Genomic DNA, 25,188 nt, shown 5'->3' on the forward strand with positions numbered 1-25,188 from the left:
CCCAGCGGCAGTAGAAAGTGTGGGGGTGTGCTGCATTTTCCATCCCACAGCAGACCAGCGTGCAGGAACGTCGCAATCCACGAGATGAAAACGTTGCATAGATCCAAGGTTGAAATTAGAGGTCCAAAAAGACATCAGGAAAGGTATAAAAGACTGTAACAAACAAAATAAAATAAAATAATAGCTGCTGCAATGGGCTGCCACTAGCAAGGCGCCCTATTGTCTCCACAGTGTCTCCAAATGATGAAAAATAGTGACACTGCCTGCAGATAAGTTACACACATGTGCTTAAAATTATCTTTATTATTATTATATAATTTACACTTAATATTACTGCACTGTGGTGGTGATTACATAGGAAATATATATGCAAATTATTTCTAAAAGGAAAACCTCAGAGTTTTTTTTTTTTTTTTTCCAACAAAATATGCAGAATGTTCTCCTCCATACTACATGCTGTCTGTAAAAACCCTGAGAAGGTCCTTAATGAGAAAGCATTACATGTGTCATGTAGTTCTTAGTACTTTTCCCACTTCACAATACTGATCATCTGAAGAGATTGGGGACAACGATGAAGATCAGTCTTCAAGTATTTGTATGAAGATTACCTTGTGTTTGACCAATCAATAACACTGCTGTTAGCAAAGATTTAGAAAAGCCCTTGACAATAATTTGCCTCTCAGAGGATTTCAGCAGTAAATGATCCAATCGCCCGTAGTGTTGGGAACACACGTTTTCAATCGTTTGCATCATCTCATGTTCCGTCTTACAACTATGGTGCCTGCTACAATGTCGTAGGCTGTTCTGTTATGCTGAAAGAATAGCAAGGTGATGAACGCAGGGAAGAAGAACGCTATGGAGAAGTTCTTGATCACAGCTCGCACAGTTGACCTAGGGAAAAATATAAAATAAAGCCAATTCAAAACCAAGATAAATACCCCGACATCATAGCTTGGTTAACAAGGAGCAATTAACACAAGCATCTATACAATTAATGAGAATGGACAATTCACATTCCGAACCAAAATGTACTAATGTAAATGGGCAAACAAATAATGGACATCAAGTGTACCTAAAGATTAAGGAGTAATAAAATTGTTGAGGACAATAAAGGCATTTTCCGCTTTTGGAGTTTTTATTTTTTTCTTTAACAATGCTTTATAAAATAAAAAACAAAAAAAAAAAAAAAACCAAAAAAAAAAACAAACAAACACTGATTTTGCTCACTATATACACAAAAAAAATTACAACTTTCAATCCTCTCACCATTTTCCAAATCTGGGAAAAAAAATGAATGTGTTTAAGTGGGAAAGGTGGTGGGCATCAGCACAGTTATTACTAATTATGATAGAAAATGGAGCAAATAGGAGCACCGTAACAGGAGCTTGGTAAATCCCTCTCTGTATGAACATACTCTTAAAGTCTAATCTATTCATTATGTGTCTGAAGCTCCAGAAGAATGGACCCTCATCTCCAACCTTGTTTACCAGGACAATTGCCACATTTCCAGGTTGGCCAATCCTAGAACTCGACAGCTCTTTTCAAAATTCTAAATTTTCACAAGGAAGGAAGTGCTTCACGTAGTTTAGTGACTTAAATATATAAAACTAGGTTTATTTACTCATGATCAGCCTTTATATGTTATGATTTTTTTCTAATATACTTCATTACCTCATTTTCCACAAAAAAGGAAGTGGTGATATTAAGAAGAGGAAGCGTTTTCTTTAGGTTGGTGAGGTTAGCAACTGAGCTAATAGGGAATATAAATAATGATTTGCAATTGCTAAACCACAAAGCCTGGGCCTCAGTAAACGGTCAATGAGCTCACGTAAAAGCCACTGAGGACACATTAACTAGGGTCTGTTCTAAAGACCCCCATGCACATTAGAAAGGTGGTCAGACCCAGCAATTCCTTGCACATTGGATGACAAGCTAATGTGTATAGGGCCTCCCGACTCACTCTTGACAGATGATGGGGGATAAGCAGTGGGAAGTCTGACTTTAAAGGGAATCTTGTCTCCGGGTTTTTGCCACTTAAAGGGAACCTGACAGCGGATACATGCGGCCCGATCCAAGGTGAGCATGCATCAGACACTGGCTACATAATTTCAGCCAGGCATGTTTGACTCTGAAACGCCAAAAAGAAAAACATACTTTAACCCCCTTAATGAAAGAGCCGTTTTCATTTTTGCGTTTGTTTTTCGCTCCCCTTCTTTCCAGAGCCATAATTTTTTATTTTTCCATCAATATGGCCATGTGAGGGCTTGTTTCTTGCGGGACAAGTTGTGCTTAAAACTTTGGAATTTTTTTTTTCACCACTTACATAAAGAACCTAGACATGTTTGGTGTCTATGATGGCAGGTCAGTTTTAGCATTTAGTGAACTTAGCAAAAAAGCCAATCAAAAAACAAGTGTGGGATTGCACTTTTTTTTGCAATTTCACCGCACATGGAATTTTTTTTTCCAGTTTTCCAGTGCACAACTCAGTAAAATCAAAAGGTATCGTTTGACAGTACAACTCGTCCTGCAAAAAATAAGCCCTCACATGGTCATATTGACGAAAAAATAAAAAAGTTATGGCTTTTTGGAAGAAGGGGATGGGAAAACGAAAACTCAAAACCTGAAAAAAGCCAAGTTCATTAAGGGGTTAATTTTTTTTTTTTTTTTAACTTTTGGCATGCTTCAATAGTCTCCATGGGAGACTAGAAGCTTCCATAACCCGATCGGCTCTGCTACATACAGGCGATGATCCGATCGCCTGTATATTACAGAATTGCTGACTTGCTATGAGCTCCGACTACCGGGCGGCACTCACAGCAATCCAGCAGTGACAACCCACTGGTGACCTGCGATCACCTCTTGCCAACCCACTGGTGACCTGCGATCACGTGACGGGGGTCACCGATGGGCAGATTTCCTGCCTGATGGCTGGAAGCGTGCGTTAAATGCCGCTGTCAGAGTGTGACAGCGACATTTAAAGGGTCAATAGCCGCTGGTGGATCGCAATTCCATCGGCTGTCCCTGACACATGTCAGCTGGTCAAAACAGTTGACATGTCCTAGGAAATATGTGGACTCACCGCCAGAGCCCACATAAAAGGGGGGGAAAGGGGGACACGACATGCACTGTACTAATACGACGCATGTCGTGAATGAGTTAAAATCTGCCAATGATTCGACTGCTTCTCCCCGCCTGTTGAACTTGAGTGACAGTTCTCTTCCTGTGAGCATATGTATAGGGAGAGATCTGTCACTCCAGGGGAGTGAGTGGGGAGAGGTCACTGGGGACCCGACTAGCCAACTAGTCTCGCATTTGGCTCAGTTCATGGTGGCTTTTAAAGTGTTTTTCTCTGAGACGCCACAGCATCTCAAAGTCAAACATACCTGGCTGAAATCATACAGCCAGTGTCTGATACATGCTGCCTTTCAATCGGGTTCCCTATTTTGTAAGAGAAGAATAATGTAGAGGCAGAGAATCTGATTCAGTGATGTGTCACTCACTCGGCTACTTGATGTAGTTTTGATAACATGACTATAACTAGCTATAATTTTCAGTGGATTGGTTGTGATTTACTTTTACACCAGTTAAATTCTCAAACATTACTAAACCTTATAAATCATCCAGGATGATAAGAAATGGAATTATTAGTGCCAAGATGTTCACAGCATTTTGCAATTCAGAGAGAGAGAACATGTACAAAAAATATCAGTCATTACAGAGTGAAACGATTCAAGTAGGAGAAGTGGAGGACCTTTTTGCAAGAGCTTACAATCTATGAAAAAACAGGAGTAATACAAAAAGGTAAAAAGTGCTAGTTTTGTAAGGTCCAATCATATTTTAAAATACATAAGGGTATTTTTGTTAGCCTGAATGTCCCAGTCACCAGCCAGTGTCTGTCTAGGAGTACATATAGTATGTGTGAACCGATGATATTAAGAAACATATTTCGAGTAAGGGTCCCGTCACATTTAGAGATGCACCAGCAATCCCGACAACGATACGACCCGGTCAGGATCCCTGGTGCATCACTAAATGGTCGCTAGTGAGCTGCCAAACAGGCAGATCTCACCAGAGACGTAGCAGCGGTCGGCAGTCGTTACTTACCTGTCAGACGCAGCGATGAAGACGTCCTCCCGCCCGCGTCCACGCGTCGCTCGTCGGCGCCAGCAGGAAGCCGCTGACGAGAAACAGCCCTGGACGTTCTCGCGCGATCAGCCGGTCGGAGGTAAGTATCACAGATGGCGATATCGCTGCTGCGTCACAAAATCGGTGACGCTTAAGCGATATCGCTTAGGCTGGTTTCAGACTAGCGCATTTTACATGCAGCGCACGGCGCAGCTAAGCCCCGCCCCCTGCCCGGTCATTTCCTCCTACTATCGCACAAGAGTGCGCAGATCGCATGCAGTCGATCTTTAGCATAGGGTGCGCAGACCGTGCACTAGTAGGATTTTTGCGTGCGCTGCGCACTTTTGAAGGTGCGCCGAGCGCACCAAAATGCAACATGGTGCTTTCGGCGCACCTTCAAAAGTGTGCAGTGCACGCAAAAATCCTACTAGCGCACAGTCTGCGCACCCTATGCTAAAGATAGGGTGCAACGAAAAAAGAAGAAATATGCAGCACTCACCGATATAGCTGAAAAACTGTGCGTCTTTATTTCACATAAATTCCATCAAATGTGTGGACATGCAGGATGTTAGAGGAATGCTAGGGGAGGGAGGTGTCGGACAACGGCCGTTTCGCGATTACTCGCTTCTACGGGAGGTCAAGCACCTCCATTTTTTGACTGAATCATATGCCGCAATACTTCAGATAAATAGCTCCGTCTGGTAATGTGGTGATTTGTGTGCCCTAGTATGCCGTTCATCTGTTTGCTCTTTGCTGGTAAAGATAGGATGCGCAGATCGCATGCAGCCGTGTACGATAGTAGGAGGAAATGACCGGACGGGGCGGGCCTTAGCGGCGCTGTGCGCTGCATGTAAAATGCACTAGTCTGAAACCAGCCTTAGTGTGACGGGGCCTAAGAAGAAATGAGAACAATTAGATAAGTGAGTGGATGTGGTAGGGCTACCTAAAAAGATATTGTTCTAGGGCATTCTAAATTCTACACTGGGAGTTAACCTGATTGTCTGTGGTAATGCATTCCTGAGATCTGGCTTTAATTAATAGCTGAAGGGAAAGCACGGGTAGGACGGTTGACGAACATGGGAGAGGATAATCAGGCAACGTAGCATTGTGAGGAGCTTTGTGGGTGAATGTGATAAGTTTATGTTACATTCTTGAGCATATGGACAACAAATACAATGACTAGTACAGGGTGAAGACCTCACTGTAGCAGCTGAACAGAAATACTGTATGTACTCGAGTATAAGCCGACCCGAGTATAAGCCGAGGCACCTAATTTTGCCACGGAAAACTGGGTAAGCTTATTGACTCAAGCCGGGTAAGCATGGCTCCCCCATCGCTGTTCTGGCCTGCATGCCTCCCCCATCGCTGTCCTGGCATGCATGGCTCCTTATCCCCTATCCTTATATGAATGGTTCCTATAAAGAACACACACAAAAGAAAAAAAAAAAAAAAAAAAGAAAAAAAAAAACACACACACACACACACACACACACACACACCCTCACCTTCCACATGCCTTTGCAGCATCTCATTGGTCCCGGCCCCCTCGCAGCATCTCTTGGTCCCAGCGTTGGCAGCTCTTCCTGTGCCAAGCAATCACGTGGTCCCACTCGTTAAGGTAATGAATATTCCCTCCACGCCTATGGGAGTGGGGAGGCAAGCATATTCATTACCTTAATGAGCGGGCCATGTGATCGCTCGGCACAAGAGCTGCTGGCGCCGGGACCAACGAGGCAGTGATGCCGCGCAGGAGGGCGAGTAGGATGTCTTCTGGAAGCCGACGGCTACATTTCTCTTTAGCAGCGGCACAGGCTCTAGCCACAGCCACCGACTCCTGCCTCTGTCACGCGCTTCTCCCCCTCCCCCGCTGGCTTTCTGGGAAAACTGACTCGTGTATAAGCCGAGGGGGGGGGGGGGGGGGGGGGGCATATTCAGCACAAAAAATGTGCTGAAAAGCTCAGCTTATACTTGTGTATATACAGTAGAAGTCTGCTGCATTCAGGTTGGACTGAAGAGGGAAGATTTTATTGAGAGGAAGACCATCTAGTCGTTGGCTGCAGCAGACCAGATGAGAATGAATCAATGAGACAGTAAGATTGTGTTAGCAGTTTCAAACTTATGAACATGTTAGATTCTGGAGATGTTTTTGATGTGAAAGTGACAGGAGCAAGCGATTGATTCAATACAGGGAGGGAAAGAAGGATCTACAGTGGTGTGAAAAAGTGTTTACCCCCTTCCTGATTTCCTATTCTTTTGCATGTTTGTCACGCTTAAAATATTTCAGATCAAACAAATTTCAATATTAGACAAAGATAATAAAAGCAAACACAAAACCACCTTTTTAAGGTCAGGCCACAGCATCTCAATCGGATTAAGGTCAGGAAAAGACAGTTCATGATGTTCTGCTGGCTCTCAATGGGTATGAGACTCTTACAAATGGCAATCTTGAATACATTCTACTAGCAATGGTAGAAATCTGCATCAGGCAGCAAGCATCTCACCATATTGCCAACAAGTGCACGCTAATTTGACAGGTACATTCCCCCATACCTGAAGAACTGACAGAAATGGGAAAGAAGAATTTCTAAACTCTCCAGGATTTTTGCCAATCAGTGGCACTATTGTGAGTTTTATAAAACTGAAAGCTTGGAGACAGGCAGCAATTTACTTAAACTGAACTGCTTACTAGGGTCAACAAAAAGCCAGCTCCTTATAAACAGCAGTGTGGCTTGAGGAGGGTTTCTATACAAGAACTACTTGGAGCTCATAGGTTCACCCTTTAAAGAAATGTTTTAGAAGTCCAATCTGAATTTCAACCTCTTTCACTAGACAAATGCCCATGAAATGGTCACAGTCAGCTAAAAGAGGAATGGATATATGGTCAAATCTACACACTATGGGGGAACATTTACAAAATGCAGTGCAATCTTCATAGGGATGGCTGAACCTCTGCTATAACAGCCTGTCAAAGCAAAGAGTACCCTGTATATACTAGTAGTGAAGATGCCACTGAACAACTTACATCACATTTGGTGACATTTACTTCACGCAAGACGTTACACAAACTAGTCGTAGTCACTCAATACACGTTTGCGCTGTTGGCAAAACATTTCAGGCAACTGCACATCAGTTTATGGTCGCAAGAAAATAAATCCAAGCAAGTACTTACGCAGTCACATTTACATTTGTGGAAGGGATCACTAAAACTCGGTTTGGTGCAACCAGCACGGAGCTATCACAGGTCACAACTCGAAGACCAAGAAGGAACTTTCCAGGAGTTGCTCCTCCGGCTCCCCAAATGCAAATTATCTTACAAATGAAAAGAAAAAAAAAAAAATATCTTACATTCATGCTACAGAGAAGCATATCTTATATTAAGAAGAACTGTCTAAGGATAAATTCACATTAATAAAGTGCCTTCCATTGGACACATATGCCTGAGTTGCAGACATCAGTATCCAGACGTATATGAAGATGTACCCATAGTTTAAAATGAGCAAGCCATTGTTCAGATTTAGACAGATGTAGGTAAAATACTGTACACATTTGCTTACGTTTTTACCATACAGAACCGATACATGTCATATGTACGACTGTGAACCTGGCCCGATTAGTAAAACTAGTCTGCAGTCTAATCTAACCATTGAAAGGATTCATGTGGTACAAAGGTCAGTGAACTGGTGTCACTACCAGGTCATCTTATTAATGCCAATGACTTAAATGTAGCATGAAGCACAGACTTTAAAACATTCTTTGACTTTTTTTCCAGTATAATCTGACAAACTAGCTTGCTGTTCAATATTTTAATGAATATTTTTTTCTAATGGTACAACAAAAAGATCTGAATTTAGTTACTAAAGCTGCCCCAAACATATGTACCGTTAGTGGAACAGTACTGAATCTACTAACAAATTAGACATTGAATCCACAACTTAATAGTCATCAAATCTATGCCAGGTGAACCTTTAAGGTATATGCACTTAACATTTGGCAGTGATCAGCTTGGATTCTGCCTGAAAAAGCAACAAAAAAAGTGCCAAAAAGAATGAATTATATGCACAGGATTGCTGACACGACTGCATTGCACGTTTCGTCTTTTGAAACTTTCGGAGAATCTCTTTAAAGGGAATCGGTCACCTATTTTTGTGAGTATCAGCTGCCGGCACTGCCATCAGGGGCTTGTCTACAGCATTCTGTAATACTGTTGATAAGCCCCCGATGTAACCTGAAAGATGAGAAAAATGAGTTATATTATACTAACCCAGGGGCAGTCCAGGTCCGGTTTTGGTCCAATGGGTGTCGCGGCCGGTGCCTCCAATCTTCTAATGGCGACATCCTCTTCTTTGCTTCCCGTCATGGCTCCTATGCAGGCACACTGCTCTGCCCTGTTGAGGGCAGAGCAGAGTCCTGCAGTGCGCAGGCGCCAGACCTCTCCCGATGCCTGCACACTGCAGTACTCTGCTCTGGACTCAACAGGAGCCACGATGGGAAGCAGAGGACGTCACCGTTAGAAGATGAGAGGCGCCGGACCAGACCACGACACCCATAAGACCAAAACCAGACCCAGACCGCCCCTGGGCGAGTATAATATAACGCATTTTTCTTATCTTTCAGGTTACAAGGGGGCTTATCTACAGCATTACAGAATGCTGTAGATAAGCCCCTGATGGCGGTGCCGGCAGCTGATACTCGATAAAATATTTTGCACACAGCCTAGAGAGTATCCCACAAGTCAACTAAAACATAACCTTTAACCCCTTTACCCCCAAGGGTGGTTTGCACGTTCATGACCGTGCCAATTTTTACAATTCTGACCACTGTCCCTTTATGAGGAAATGCTTCCATGGATCCCGGTGATTCTGACAGTTTTCTCGTGACATATTGTACTTCATGTTAGTGGTAAAATTTCATTCAAATAACTTGCGTTTATTTGTGAAAAAAATGGAAATTTGGCGAAAATTTTTAAAATTTCGCAATTTTTTAACTTTGAATTTTTATGCCCTTAAAACAGAGATACGGCACACAAAAAACTTAATAAGTAACATTTCCCACATGTTTACATCAGCACAATTTTGGAACCAACATTTTTTTTGTTAGGAAGTTATAAGGGTTAAAAGTTGACCAGCGATTTCTCATTTTTGCAACACCATTTTATTTTTACGGACCACATCACATTTGAAGTCACTTTGAGGGGTCTATATGATAGAAAATACCCAAAAGTGGCACCATTCTAAAAACTGCACCCCTCAAGGTGCTCAAAACCACATTCAAGAAGTTTATTAACCCTTCAGGTGCTTCACAGGAATTTTTTGAATGCTTTAAAAAAAAAAAAAAAAAAATGAACATCTAACTTTTTTTCACAAAAAAAATTACCGTATTTTTCGCTTTATAAGACGCACCTGATTATAAGACGCACCCCCAAATGTGGTGAAGGAATAGAGAATTTTTTAATAAATGGGGTCCGTCTTATAATGCCAGTGTCCGTCTAACAAATCATATAGGGTATATGTCCCTCATAGCCCCCCCACCCTAAAATTAGCCCCCTTAATCTGGATATGGCCACCTTATATTGAATATAGCCCCCTTGTGCTGGCACACTGGCCCCCTGTGGCTGGCACACATCACCCTGTGGCTGGCACACTGGCCCCTGTGGCTGGCACACATCACCCTGTGGCTGGCACACTGGCCCCCTGTGGCTGGCACACATCACCCTGTGGCTGGCACACTGGCCCCCCTGTGGCTGGCACACTGGCCCCCCTGTGGCTGGCACACTGGCCCCCCTGTGGCTGGCACACTGGCCCCCCTGTGGCTGGCACACATCACCCTGTGGCTGGCACACTGGCCCCCCCTGTGGCTGGCACACATCACCCTGTGGCTGGCACACTGGCCCCCCTGTGGCTGGCACACATCACCCTGTGGCTGGCACACTGGCCCCCCTGTGGCTGGCACACTGGCCCCCCTGTGGCTGGCACACTGGCCCCCCTGTGGCTGGCACACTGGCCCCCCTGTGGCTGGCACACATCACCCTGTGGCTGGCACACTGGCCCCCTGTGGCTGGCACACATCACCCTGTGGCTGGCACACATCACCCTGTGTTAGATATCGCCTCCATGCTGCTGCTTTTAGTAAAATAAACTCTTTCCTTACCTTCTCAGCGCTGTCCCTCCTCATGTCTCCCTCAGTGTGGTTGAGCTCCTCCTCCACTTCCTGGTTCTCAGAGCCGGTCATGTGATCAGCACAGCAGAGTGCTGATGACAGCAGCAGCAGAGACACCGGGAGATCAGCGCTGGAGGAGGTAAGGAAAGAGTTTTTTATTTTACTATGGGCAGCAGCATGGGGGCGATATCTAACACAGGGGATCATGTGCGATCAAAGGAGGGCGCAGGCAGCTATAATATGCACCGCTCCCCCAGCCAGTCACCGTGGTGTGGTTTCAGCACCATGGTGATGGACAGCGGCAGTGCATATTATATGAGCGGGAGCAGGAGATCAAAGGCTCCCTTCGGCAGCTTTTACCAGCTCACAGCACCGCTCCAAAGCTGCCCCCACCTCCCCTGGACCCTGCAGTACATATATATATATATACACCCCCTCCCCCGTATATTCGGATTATAAGACGCACCCCCTACTTTCCCCCAAAATTTGGGGGAACAAAAGTGCGTCTTATAAAGCGAAAAATACGGTACTTCAGGTCCAATTTTTTTTATTTTACCAAGGGTAAAAGGAGAAATTGGACTGCAAAAGTTATTGTGCAATTTGTCCTGAGTACGCTGATACCTGATATGTGGGGGGGGGGGAACCACTGTTTTGGCGCATGGCAGAGCTCAGAAGGGAAGGAGCGTCGTTTGACTTTTTCAATGCAAAATTGGCTGGAATTCAGATCGGACGCCATGTCACGTTTGGAGAGCCCCTGATGTACCTAAACAGTGGAAACCCCCCACAAGTGACCCCATTTTGGAAACTAGACCCCCCCCCCCAGGAACTTATCTAGAAATGTGGTGAGAACTTTGAACCCCCCCCCAAGGGCTTCACAGAAGTTTATAACGTACAGCCGTACAATTAAAAAAATCATTTTTCCCACAAAAATGATCTTTTCACCCTCAATTTTTATTTTTCCAAGGGTAACAGGACCCCAAAAGTTATTGTGCAATTTGTCCTGCGTACGCTGATACCCCACATGTGAGGGTAAACCACTATTTGGGCGAATGGCAGAGCTCGGAAGGGAAGCAGCACCATTTGACTTTTTTGGCTGGAATTGGGATTGGACGCCATGCCGCATTTGGAAAGCCCCTGATGTGCCTAAACAGTGGAAACCCCCCACAAATGACACCATTTTGGAAACTAGACCCCCTAAGGAACTTATCTAGATGTGTGGTGAGCACTTTGAACCCCCCCAGTGCTTCAGAGAAGCTTATAACGCCCAGGCATGAAAATAAAATTAATCATATTTGAGATCAGACGTCATGTTGCGTTTGGAGAGCACCTGATGTGCCCAAACAGTGGAAACCCCCCCAATTCTAACTCCAACCCTAACCCCAACACACCCCTAACCCCAATCTCAGCCCTAGCCCTAATGGGAAAATGGAAATAAATACATTTTTTTAAATTTTACTATGTTTCCCTAACTAAGGGGGTGATAACGGGGGGTTTGATTTACTATTTATGGCGGGTTTTTTTTTTGGCAGCTGTCGCACGCTAAAAGACGCTTTTTATTGTAAAAATAGTTTTTGCATCACCACATTTTGAGAGCTATAATTTTTCCGTATTTTGACCCACCGAGTCATGTGAGGTCTTATTTTTTGCGGGACGAGTTGACGTTTTTATTGGTACCATTTTCGGGCGCGTGACATTTTTTGATCGCTTTTATTCCGATTTTTGAGGCGCAGAATGAACAAAAACCAGCATTTCAAGAATTTCTCCGTTCCGCCTGCGGTAAAATTGATATGGCGGTGTTATTCTTCGGGTCAGTACGTTTACAGCGATACCTCATTTATGTCTTTTATGTTTTGGCGCTTTTATGCAATGAAAACAATTTTATATAAAAAAATTATTTTTGCATCGCTTTATTCTGCGAGCTATAACTTTATTTTTTCGCTGATGATGCTGTGTGGCAGCTCGTTTTTTGCGGGACAAGATGACGTATTCAGCGGTACCATGGTTATTTATATCCGTCTTTTTGATCGCGCATTATTGCACTTTTTTTTCGGCGGTATGATAAATTAATTTTTGCTTTTTTTTATTTTTTAAGGGGTTCAGTAAAGGGGTTAACTAGTGGGACAGTTTTATAGGGCGGGTCGTTACGGACGCGGCGATACCAAATGTGTACTTTTGTTTTTTTTATTTCCAAAAAATGAATTAGGGAATATTTTTTTTTCCTTTTTTAAATTATTTAGCGATTTTTTTTTTTTATAAATTATTTTTACACTTTCTTTTTTTTTAAACGTTATTACAATGTCCCAGGGGGGGTCATAACTGTCATGTGGCAGATCGTTGTGACAGATCAGCGATCACAGGCACTGCAGCAGACTTCCTCATGCCTGCGCTCAGCAGGCATGAGGAAGACACCTCCCTTGCAGGCCCCCGGCGCCATATTGGATCCGGGGACCTACAAGGAAGGAGGCCCCCCGCAGCAGCAGCGCTGCACATCGCGCTGCTGCGGGGGGCTCAGGGAAGCACGGAGGGCGCCCCCTCCCTCCCGATGCTTCCCTAAACCCCCGGTACACTGTGATCGTGTTTGATCGCAGTGTGCCAGGGGTTAATGTGTCGGGGGCTGTCCGTGACTGCCCCTGACACATAGTGCCTGGTGTCAGCTGTGATAATCAGCTGACACCCAGCCGCGATCAGCTGCGCTCCCCCCGAGAGCGCAGCTGATCGCGCTAGTCGTACTATCCCGTCCATGGGCATAGGGGCCCGGGTCCCATGGACGGGATAGTACGTCTGATGTCAGAAAGGGGTTAATGAACCATTAAAAGGACATAACACACAAAAACATTACAAAATAGTGCTCATGTGAACCAGTGCTCAATAAAAAATGGTTTGGTCTCTCCAATGGTATTAGATATAGCATTCCAGCATCAGGGCGTATCCTGCTGGAGAGACGATCCACTCATGGGGAGCTGAGACATGGGAAAACCAGTGTTAATGTAAAGTATTCCCCTACACTCCCTGTCGTGCCCCTGCGTTACTCCTGTCCTCACAAGGACAGGCCCCAAGTGGATCCTGTAGTGGACACCCCCACTGAGATAAGGGGAAAAATAGACAGAAAAGCTCCCTACGCGTTTCTTCCCCAATGGTGGGGATTCATCAGGGGAGTCAAATAGATATAAAGCAGTAGGAAAGGATATATAGAATGAGGCTGAGTTCACACGTTGCATTTTTTTCGCGTTTCCGCGGCGGTTTTAACCGCGCGATTTTGCCACGAAAACGCGAAAAATAAGCATCCCATGCATTCCTATGGGATTCCGCAATGCTGTGCTAATGCTGCGGTTTTTACCGCGGCGGAATCGCTTCGCGGTAAAAACCGCAGCATGCTTATTAATTTGCGGAATCGCGGCGATCCCGCACCCATAGGAATGCATTGTTCCGCTTACTTCCCGCATGTGGCTGTGCACACCATGCGGAAAGTAAGCAGAACAATTGCGGATGGTACCCACGGTCCGGAGGAGAGGAGACTGTCCTCCGGGCTTTGGGTACCATATCCCTGTAAAAAATAGAATTTAAAATAAAAAATATTGCTATTCTCACCCTCCGACGTCCCGCGCAGCCTTCTCGCTTCTCTTCACGCTCCGGTCCCAGTAGTCCTTTGCGAAAATGCTCGTGATGACGTCCGTTCTCGCGGTCATTCGCGCGACGTCATCGCGAATTACCGCGAGACGTCGCGATCCCGCGAGAACTGACGTCATCGCGGGCATTTTCGCAAAGGATCACTGGGAACGGATGCGCGGGACGTCGGAGGGTGAGAATAACACCGGTTTTTTTTTTTTTTTTTTTTTTTACATTCTATCTTTTACTACTGAGGCTGCATAGGCGGCCTCAGTAGTAAAAAGTTGGTCACACTCGTCAAACACTATGTTTGACGAGTGTGACCAACCTGTCAATCAGTTCTCCAAGCGATGCTACAGATCGCTTGGAAAACGCTAGCATTCTGCAAGCTAAATACGCTTGCAAAATGCTAGTTTTTCCGCGGGAAAATCGCGGGAATTTAAAATGCGATTTTCCCGCGGACTGGAATTCCGGAATTCTCGCGGTAATTTCCGCGAGAGTTCCGGTACGTGTGCACTTAGCCTTAGTGTTATCCGTTAAGTCCACAGGCCCTGCAGTGGCGAGGTGCCTAACAGACTAGTGTCACACTAGTTTGTTAAGCACCTCGCCACTGCAGGGCCTGTGGACTTAACGGATAACACTAATTCTATATATGGGGCTTGTTAGGACAGGAGTAACGCTGGGGCACGACAGGGAGTGTAGGGGAATACTTTACATTAACACTGGTTTTCCCATGTCTCAGCTCCCCATGAGTGGATCGTCTCTCCAGCAGGATACGCCCTGATGCTGGAATGCTATATCTAATACCAATGGTGAGACCAAACCATTTTTTATTGAGCAAGCACTGGTTCACATGAGCACTATTTTGTAATGTTTTTGTGTGTTATGCCCTTTTAATGGTTCATTAAAGGTTATGTTTTAATTGACTTTATGTGGGATGCTCTCTAGGCTGTGTGCTACATTTGACCCCTGAGGGTTTTTTGGAATAGTGTCAAAAAGCTCACACTATAGCTGAGTGCTCGATAAAATAGGTGACAAATTCCCTTTAAGGGTGAGATAAAATGTAGTCTGTGATATAATTCAAACTAAAGTACAGCTCCCGAGACCTGTGTCACAACTGACAAGACCTGTATCACACATACCTCAGTCGGCAGCATGGCTGTCATATGTGAAGAAATATTTATCTCCCTTGCTGAACATTAAGAGGGTTATCTCCAGCTTCTTCCTCCTCCATGCTTATTTGTTTTCCAATAAACAAATAACTGTCTGTGCACTGCTATAAAGCTGTCAGACTGAAGGAGGAGGAGCATGAAGATGGAGATTTCTTAGGCCTGGATCACACTTACGTTTTTTAAAATCCATCCAAATCCATCGTTTTCCGTTAAAAAACGGATCCGCCATTTTTTTTGGAGGATCCGTTTTTTGGTCCCATAGACTTCCATTAGCAGTTACCGCGGATCCGTAAAAAAAAAAAACGGATCCATTTTTTCACACAAAAACGGATGCAAAAAACGGATGTGTGAAACAGGCCTTAGCTGGGCACGCATATTTCTTCACATTGCAGTGGTGCTCCTAGCTGCTGACTACGTTATGTGCGATACAGCTCTTGTCAGTTGAGACGCAGGTCTCGGAAACTGTATAGCTTCAGTCTTCAGCGTGTACAGTCGTGACTAAGACAGGCTGCAGTCTGAATTATAACAGTGACAATTTTATCTTATTCTTGTAGAACCTTGTTAAAGATTCTTATACTTTGTACATTTTGTTGTTAGAGAAAATGTGTAAGATGGCTGTACTTATAGCTCAGTGAAGGCTCAGCTAATATTGCAAATTATCATATTCATGCTTTATACAAGACGCAATAAACTGTGGGTAACTCACTTCATAAAAGCAGACCAGAAGCCTATAGATGAGAGCTACGACCATCATTTTCTGCAAGTCTTCCATTGAGGTGTCCTCATCTACTTCCTCAATTATATAGTGCATTGCAAACTTAGAAATATCTCTGAGGGTTTCAAAAGAAGAAAGGATGACATTAACAAGGTGAAAGAAAACAACAACAACTGGTTACACGAAGTAGATTAAAGGGGTGTTCTACATTGGACAATATTTATTAAAGGTTAACCTCAACTATCCTGCCGTTGTCACCCCCAGTAATCTGGGGGTGGCCGCAAATGTTCATTTTTCCCCAGCAGTGTCACTGCAGGTGCAAAAATCATTACACAATTATAAATTAAATGTTTCAAAATGCAAGAATGTAAATTGGTATAAAAAATAAGAACCATTTAATTTGCCGCTCCTCCCATGCTGCCATTCCACTGGTCCCCTTTGGTCTTCGTCTACACTGCTACAATGATGTACCCCCCTGAGATCCTTGCAGACAATTATTGGCTCATGTTGCACCACAGTGAGGCCAGTGTTTGGCTATGTGGATCGATGGCTACCTCATTTGTGCAAGATAATTAACAATGACTAGCTGGGGATTTATCAAGTAACTAATTATTCTTTTGATATTTGATGGCATTCTCTCAATTCTTTTCCGATCTCAGAATATCTTTTTTAATGGTTTGTCTGTTTGAATCGTAGAGCCACGTGGTTCTCTGGAATAAAACAAACTGCATATACATCACCATGTTTTAAGGTCCGTGCTACGGCTGCAAAGATCAGCTATATGTCTGATACAATATTGTGACAGCAAGAAATAAAGGGTTTTGTTATTGCTCTTATTTTACACATGGCCGCAGTAAGCTATAAAAAAAAAAAAAAAAAAAAAATCAAACAGCACGTACTTATGGAGTCCACTGATCCCCATTGCCGTTTTGCACCGCTGGTCGGGTCACCCCTGATTTCAACTCCTTCTCCTCCATTGTCATCAGTGCCTTACGGCTGCAAATGTGATGAATTGCTTGCTACTACTTACCAACGGGGACTCTAGCCAGCAAAATAGAGGAGCGGTGGGGAATCAGTAGGCAACTATGTGCCGGGTACTAATTTTATAGCCCAATCAGGCATATGTAAAATGAAAGAGAGGGCTGGAACATCCCTTTAAAGGTAATCTGTCACCTATTTTTTCATCTATAAGATGTGACCACTGCCGTTAGGCGCTTATCTATAGCATTACAGAATGCTGTAGATAAGCCCCCAATGTAACCTTAAAGTGAAGAAAAACAAGTTTTATTATATTCATCCAGGGGCGGTCAGTGCGGGTTGAGTCCCAGGGGCAGTCCGGTCTGGGTCCGGCGCCTCCCATCTTCTAGTGACGGCGTCCTCTTCCTTGCTTCCCGTCACGGCGCCTGCGCAGGTGTACTCTCTCTGCCCTGTTGAGGGAAGAGCAAAGTACGGCATTGGGCAGGCGCCGAGAAAGGTCATAGAGGCCAGGCGCCTGCGCACTGCAGTACTGTCCTCTGCCCTCAACAGGGCATAGAAAGTATGCCTGCGCAGGAGCCGCAACATGAAGCGAGGAAGAGGGCGTCATCGAATGAAGATGGGAGGTGCCATACCCGGACCGGACAGCCTCTGGGACCCGAACCGCCCCGGACCACCCCTGGGTGAGTATAATAAAACTTGTTTTTCTACGCTTTCAGGTTACATCGGGGGCTTATCTACAGCATTCTGTAATGCTGTAGATATGCCCCTAATGGCGGTGGTCGCAGCTTATAGTCGAAAAAGTAGGTGACAGATTCCCTTTAATAAAGCAAACATTTTTTGGAGAAATGTAAAAAAGTCACATTCCTCCATGATCTAAACCGTTACTAATACCCCCATCTTAGTCTACAGGTTATTGGCTAAGCGTACATAGCTACAGGAAGGAAGATTGCTTCACCCATCAGCTATTTTACCTAGTACACTGTCATAAATTCATTGGATACTGCTATTCACGAGAATAATCTACTAATTCTCTATATGCCTGACACACTGGGTTGCACACTAACTCCACTAACAGAATGCCCAGAATATTTATTAGTGAAGTGATTGAGGTATGGTTTGTTAGCAGCTTACAGAGCAGGGGGCTTTCTCCATGCTGTCCATATGTTTGAAGGAGGCACATGAAAGGATCACACAAGACGAGGCAACCATTACAGGTGCAGAACACTGACGGCAAAGAACTGTATATAACTTGCTCAAAATGTAAAGAAAACTAACAGAAGAATGTAGTAGTATGATTGTTGAGGAGACTTGGGTCAGACACAATCTGATGGCACAATCTGTTAATAAACTACTGAAAACAATTATAGCCCTGGAACTAATCTGCAACAACAGCCATTAATGTGAACAAGCACCAAGTGCTGTGATACCACAAGAGTAGGTTTGCCATCATGTGCTAGTAAGCAGGGATGTGGAGATGGTAAGCCAAACCACCAACTCTGACCCCATAGTCCTGCCTCACTGAGCACATACATAAAGTGCAGAACAGATTCATCTCAGCTAAAAGCAGAGATACACAGGACATTTCATAACTTTTCCAAATTCTTATGGAAACATTTACAGCACCTGTATCCTGCATTGTACGACTGCACCCAATTTATTACATATTTTAGGAGTCAGTCCATTTTATACCGACTCCACACTCATGCTAGTAAGGTCCTTTTAAATATGGCCATTAGAATGGTAAATATCGCACTAGGAAGTTTACTACCACTGGTGAGTCTTAACACGTGCAGCGACTAAACCAGAGAGAATTTTGCCAGTTTGTTGTTGACTAAATCTTTTTATTTCATTACTTAATCACATTTAAATGTACATTCGCTAATCGTTAGAGAGAATGAAGAGAAAGGACAACTGATCGAGAGGAGAAAATATACATACTATATTGATACGTACAAATCAATATCTCTAAATTCATAACAAGATGCCATTTCATTGATCGGTGCACGATTTTACCGCCTATAAAATGTACTTACTTGATGCCACTGAAGTGCATTATGGTTAATATAACAGCTGCTTTGATGAAAAACAGAATGAAGAAATCCACCATTTCCGCTCGAAACCTTTGTGCCAAGGATGGGATGATATATTCTCGTCCTACATTGAGAGAGACATAGTTAGACATAGAGATACCTTACTGACAATGACCACACAGATGCAAGTTGTATTTTAAGCAAAAAGTTACAGGAATGTCACAAAAAAAAAAAAAAAAAAAAAATGGACCTTTATGAGAATAGACAATAACTTATTGATCACTGGTGATCCCACTCCTGGGACCTCCGCTAATCTGGAGAATGAGGCTCTGAAATGCCTATTGCAATAGAGTGCTCTGATATCTTTGGCAGTCCCACAAACTGCTCCATTCTAGCCGAGCATTTCAGAGCCCGTTCTTGGAATTGGTGCAGGTCCTAGCAATAGCAATTATCACCTTTCATACACAATCCCATTCAGATGATTAAAAGAGATTTTCAGCAGCAGAATTTTGTGCAAAAAAAAAAAAAATAAAATAAATAAAAACCTGCATTGTGTGAATTCAGTTTTAGGGTAACTAACACACCCTCCAATTTAAAAGAAAACTCCATCTTAAACAATTATGGAACCTTTATTTGCACTTGCACCTTACTATATGTACTTATTTAGCACATCTGTGGCTTCGTAATTGCACCTTACCTTTAGGTTTCTCATTTATACCAGCTACTTTATTGTACTCGAAAACATTTATGGTGATATTTATCCGTACTGGCACACTATTCCTGTTATTCTGCCATCCGTGCTACATCTCAATATACATATCCTGAACTGTACCCTAAGCGTTATGACTCTGCTGTGCACCACCACATTGGCTTAGCTGGGTAACTTTTGTACTTTCTCTTACATATGGTCTTGTCTGCATTTCTTTTCTTACTGAACCCAATTTAGTATATATTTTAGGTGTCGGAGTCACTCCATTTTAAACCGACTCCAACTCCACAAAATGGACACTGACTCAGACACCACAGCCCTGGACACAGCGCTGATCTCCTGGTCTAACCTCCTGCTTGAATATAAAGTGCTGGGAGAGTAGAGCAAAGATGACTAAGGGCCCCGTCACACATAGCGACTCATCAGCGATCCCGACAACGATATGAACTTGTCGGGATCGCTGGTGTCTCGCTACATGATCGCTGGTGAGCTGCCAAACCGGCAGCTTCACCAGCAATCAGCACCAGCAAAGGCGAGTCGCTGTGTACCTTAGTTACCAGCACGCTGATGCAGGGAGCTGGTAACCATGGTAAACAGCGAGTTTCTAAGCGCCGCGCGACACTTAGAAATCCGCTGTTTACCTTGTTTACCAGCTCCTGCTCGCTGGTCGTTGCTCTCCCGCCTGCCACACGCAGCGATGCGTGCTGGCCAGCGAGAGACCAAGGACCCAAAAAAAGTCCAGAGCTTTCAAGAACGATCAGCGATACCCGGCAGGGGGGCCGGTCGCTGATACCTGTGACTCAGCAGCGATCTCGCTAGCGAGATTGCTGTGTGTGACGGGGGCTTAACAACTTTCAGATAAGGTCTCTGTGTGGGGAGGGCAAGTGGCGCTGAGTTTAGTTGTGTCACATTACATCTGCTCTCCACCTCTCATAGCACTGTCAGTGCTGCTATACTGCCCCACCCTCACACTGCCAGTCTGGAGATGAGTTAGTTGTGCTCATAGCATCTTGTAATCACATTGTAGGGAGAGATCAACAAGGTACTCATATGTGAGATTTAATTACAACATGCATTGATTTCACTCCAGAGGGATTACAAGATACTGTGAGCGCAACACATTAGTGTGACCCATCTCGAAACTGGTAGTGCCGGGGAGATGCAGTACAGCAGAGCAGGCAGAGGTTGCGCTACATATTTTTCAGAGGAGTGAAAATACTCCTCCCAATATTTTTGAGGAGTATTTTTCACCACGGAGGAGTACGTATACTGCACCCCCATCTCCATAATAGTGCTGACCACCGTACGAGTGACGCCCACGTCACATGCCGTCAATAACGCACAGCCAGCAAGCCCTGCCCCCGGCTGCCATTGGCCACGGAGAGGCCGACTGATGCTACACACGCTGAGATGCACAGAGAGAGCGCGCCGCGATGACGTCAGTCGCGTGGGTCACGTGTCCGTACGGCCGCTGCTGCACGCTACCACCCGCTGAGAGACAAGCACAGAGGGCGCGCCGCGATGAAGTGAGTCGCTCCGCAACATCTGATACTGCCCTTTCCCCAGCTCCGTCCAACTCGCTGCCACTGTAGCTTAGAACGATGCGTCCCGTGGACGTATCGTACTAATCTGAAGGCGTTTTTTTGCCTGCCTGTGCGTCAGACGCCCAGACAGGCGTTAATGCGACCTCTGTGGGCAGGGGTACATGGTGTACAACGGGGCCATCAAGGCTTAACCACATTGGCTCACAGTAATGGTGGTTTGCTCTTCCTTGTGAGAAGACGTCACATTCTATTGGATGCCCACAGACAGGTGTGAACCATGTCAAGCACAGGAGAAATCAGGACAGTCGCCAGAAAATTTCAGGAAAAATGTCTCTGGTATCAAATTCTGACCTTCTAAGATTCAACAACTTGGTAAACTGTGTGACCACATGAACAATCACAAATTGTCCCTGCAAGGGTCATAGCCTGGGCATCAGCAACCAGTCAACCCTCACACATGGCAACCACAACTAGTCAGCCTTCACCCCGGGGCATCGCCAACCAGACAGCCCTCACCCCGGGGCATCGCCAACCAGACAGCCCTCACCCCGGGGCATCGCCAACCAGACAGCCCCAAGCTCCTGGCCAGCCGCAGTAAGCTGCCACTAGTCCCAGTGTGAGACTCCCCCATATAAGCCGTCCGGGTGCAGCTCCCAGCGCGGAGTAACCGGGGCTCCCCTTCCTCCATCACCCCACACCCCGGACACTTCTGTGGGCACTGCCCCCCGTGTGCACAGATCACCGCGGACACATCCCGTCTTTTGTCCCGTCACCGTCTACATAAGAAAGTCACTTCACAACTTACCAAGACCAGAGCGAACCTCTCCTCCAGCTCCCCCGGGTCCGGCATCGGAACTTTCAGGGGTAATAACGGGGTCCCAGGGGCTCCCCCCGCATTACCCATGTTCGGGACCCCGGTAATCTGCACCCCGAAAGCCGGGTGTCCCCTTTTTCCTGTGCGCGCCCCCGCTACACCAGCATAAAGTCCCCGGAACCCATCCTTTGTAGTAGAGAGTCCCGCCTCGCAGCCCACACTATGCTCAGCTCCATTCACCCGGCCGCACACTCTAAGCCACGCCCCTCATCCCTGCAGTCATTGGTGCGCTGCCTGATACTCTGTGCTCTCATTGGAGCAGAGACTGTTTGTGGAATTTCAGTCACACAGCGCCCTCTACTGTAAGATGCAACAGTTGTTTCTGAGTAACTTTTCCAAGCTGTGTAATGTATACTATGGACGGCCGCGGTCCTGCGGCTGCTGACGTCACCAGGGTAATCGGTCCAACTCGCTGCCACTGTACCTTAGAACGATGCGTCCCGTGGACGTATCGTACTAATCTGAAGGCGTTTTTTCGCCTGCCTGTGCGTCATAGACGCCCAGACAGGCGTTAATGCGACCTCTGAGAGCAGGCAATGCTATGAGAGAAGAGCTGACAGAAGAGTTTGTAATATGACATACCTAAACTCAGTTGCACTTTCTAATCATGCAGGATGTTAGACCAGGAGATCACACACACTGAGAAACCTAAGTTCAGGTAGGGAAGTGTTCTTTTTCTGTCTGCTTATAAGGCCAGGGTCAGACATGTGATAAACTCGTACGAGTCTCGCATGACAACACCCAGCACTCGGACAGGAGCATGCGGCTGCTTGTATTTCTACGCAGCCGCACGCTCCGGTCCCGAGTATTGACATGTGAGACTCGTGCGAGTTTCTCGCATGTCTGACCCCGGCCTATCTGAGCAACTCATACAGGGAGAAGTACACACCCCAAGTGAACAATTCTTATGGAACTAATTTATGGACTTCATTGCGCTGCTTGACAAAATACAGGATTCCAATTATGGTGGAAGATTAATCATTTATTCCCAACGCGTTTCGAAGCAAGCTTCCTCAGGGGATGACAAACATTTTTGTCATCCCCTAAGGAAGAAATAGTTCTTACTTCAAAACACGTTGGGAATAAATGATTAATCTTCCACCATAATTGGAATCCTGTATTTTGTCAAGCAGCGCAATGAAGTCCATAAATTAGTTCCATAAGAATTGTTATATCAGCGGTCACTTATTTGACCTTTGGACCTGCAGCAGCTGACTACTAATCGTACATGCCTGATCTCTCCTGCAATAGGTGAGTGAATTTCTTTTACATTTTTTAATAATAACCCGGATAAGACCATATTTGCGCTTTTTTGTTCCTATAGTGTACTATATTCACCCCAAGTGAAAACATTCTAACACCGCTTTGCAGCCACAATTACATTGTATTCAATATGAAACATTTGGTGAAAGGTCCACATTGCTACAAAAATGTCATCACAAGATACACATTTAAAATAAAAAAAACAAACAACAAAATTAGTACTCCTGCAACTAGTACATTTTTAGATTGATACTTCATGTCTTTTCAGCAGTTTCATCCTCAACCCAGGCACACTTACATTGACATGTGACATTTTTTATACAAAGCCAATCGCATACAATCCACCAATTGCAAAAGGTAACGGCCAACCTGGCCCTCTAGCTTCAGTAACCTTTCCACACATTTAATAGATGATTCCGTACAAAAAAAATAGGTCATTCAAACAGGGCTCACACAATAATCACCATATTATAAGACTAACACAAAGTTTTTACTAAGCTGCCAACTGAATCATAAACCAGAAACAAAACAACACCCAAAAAAGTAAGGTGACCGTATTAGTGGGAAAGTTGATCTTGAAGGAATGTTTTTGCTACCCATCTGAGAACACCATGATGTAGGGGCAGAGAACCTGATTCCAGCAGACCTAACAGTTTTCTGAATGCTGTGCTCAAGTGATAAAGCAAAAGATTATCAAAACTACAGCAAGCAGCCCAGTAAGCGACAGATTGTCTGTCTACATTAAGCTGCTCTCGGACTAGGAAATAAGAAGCTGGTGACAATTACGCCAGCTTAGGACCATCAATGTAGTCACATTGCCACAACCTGACAGCTGGCAGAAACCCAACCGTGCTGGATTATTTAGCAATTGGCACATTTGTGATCTTAATCTTGTATGGTCACAAGTCGCTGAGTAGCCTGAGGCTTTGTCAGATCATAGTGATAGTGTCTTACTGCATAAACTTCAGAACAGCAGACAAAATCTTACGTCTGTGGCCGGCTAATAGTTACCCATCTCCGGCAGAATAATCTGTGGAGGTGCAGTCTGACCCCTGTGGCAGAACTAAAGAAAAATCACCAAACCAGAAACATGAATCCATCACACACAGTGCACCAGGCACACAACACCATCACCTCTCTGTGGCCAATACTGGGTGCTGATCAGCACACCTCTTCCTCCCTGGAGCCGAGAATAACAGCCCCCCTAAAATACCCAGACACTGTCCTAGGAGCAGCAATCCGTGTACCTCGCCCTCCTCCCTAGACGGTGACAGGCCATATGTGCCGTGTGTGGAGGGCATCACCTGCAGCCGGCGGGGCAGTGGGCGCAGAGGTGGCATTGCCGGGAGGAGCCGTGCTGGAGGCAGCTCTGCCAGTCGTACCGCTGCCCATCCTCTGCTCCCCGCTGTTGCCTGCATTCATCATGACGAGAGCCGCTGCGGTAGCGCAACTGTTGTGCCAGCACAGAGAGCCGCAGTAACACTGCCAGAGCCATTCCTGAAGCCGCCGGGAGTACTCCGCCGCGCTCATGCTGGGACTTGGAGTAAGCGGGTCTCCTTCACCCGCACTGTCCGTCTTCCTCTCCCGCAGCTCTGCACCTACTTGTGGAGCCTCCGCCATGACTCCGCTGGTAGACAGAAGCAAGCCATCAACAGTGCGTCATCAGCACGGACCCGGGAGCTGTGAGCGCACAGTGATGACGTCAGCACAGGCGAGGAATGCCTGCCGCCTCCTCCGCCCTGACTGCTGAGGGAGGGGAAGGTCACACGCAGGCAGTGCGTCCCTGAAGAGAGGGGGCGGCAGATTCTCCTGCATTTGCTTGGCTTCCTCATATATAGCTGTTTTGTGCGCACAGGACCTGTGATGAGGTCACAGGAGGGGAGGAGTCAAGCGTCACATGATCATGGGCCTCAGTGTCTGCACTCTGCAGGACTCTGCTGTGTGCTGGTTGTCATGATGCTGGATGAGGGGAAATTTATGTTTGGGGTCAGGAGGGGTTTACAGGGTGAATGTAGC

At 45.4% G+C, this 25,188-nt stretch overlaps 1 protein-coding gene across 1 annotated transcript; it reads right to left on the reverse strand.

Annotated features, from left to right (window-relative positions):
• Positions 1–285: 285 nt before the first annotated feature.
• Positions 286–24,999, reverse strand: FAM8A1 (family with sequence similarity 8 member A1). Its single transcript, XM_073589935.1, has 5 exons — positions 24,477–24,999; positions 18,786–18,906; positions 15,766–15,889; positions 7,295–7,434; positions 286–891 (listed from the first exon to the last, which is right to left on the reverse strand). Exons 1-5 carry the CDS (start codon positions 24,790–24,792, stop codon positions 750–752), a joined length of 843 nt encoding a protein of 280 aa, XP_073446036.1. The 5' UTR covers positions 24,793–24,999; the 3' UTR covers positions 286–749.
• Between the last annotated feature and the right edge of the window lie 189 nt (positions 25,000–25,188).

Source organism: Dendrobates tinctorius, unplaced genomic scaffold, assembly GCF_039654945.1.
Source record: "Dendrobates tinctorius isolate UK_male_01 unplaced genomic scaffold, ASM3965494v1 ptg000115l, whole genome shotgun sequence".
In the NCBI taxonomy this organism is placed as follows: domain Eukaryota; kingdom Metazoa; phylum Chordata; class Amphibia; order Anura; family Dendrobatidae; genus Dendrobates; species Dendrobates tinctorius.

Coding starts and splice junctions, on each gene's coding strand:
- FAM8A1 (XM_073589935.1), bottom strand. CDS start 24,792: ATGGCGGAGGCTCCACAAGTAGGTGCAGAGCTGCGGGAGAGGAAGACG. Junction 15,890..18,785: donor ATGCACTTCAGTGGCATCAA/GTAAGTACATTT, acceptor TGAAACCCTCAG/AGATATTTCTAAGTTTGCAA. Junction 7,435..15,765: donor TTCTGGTCTGCTTTTATGAA/GTGAGTTACCCA, acceptor TTCATTTGTAAG/ATAATTTGCATTTGGGGAGC.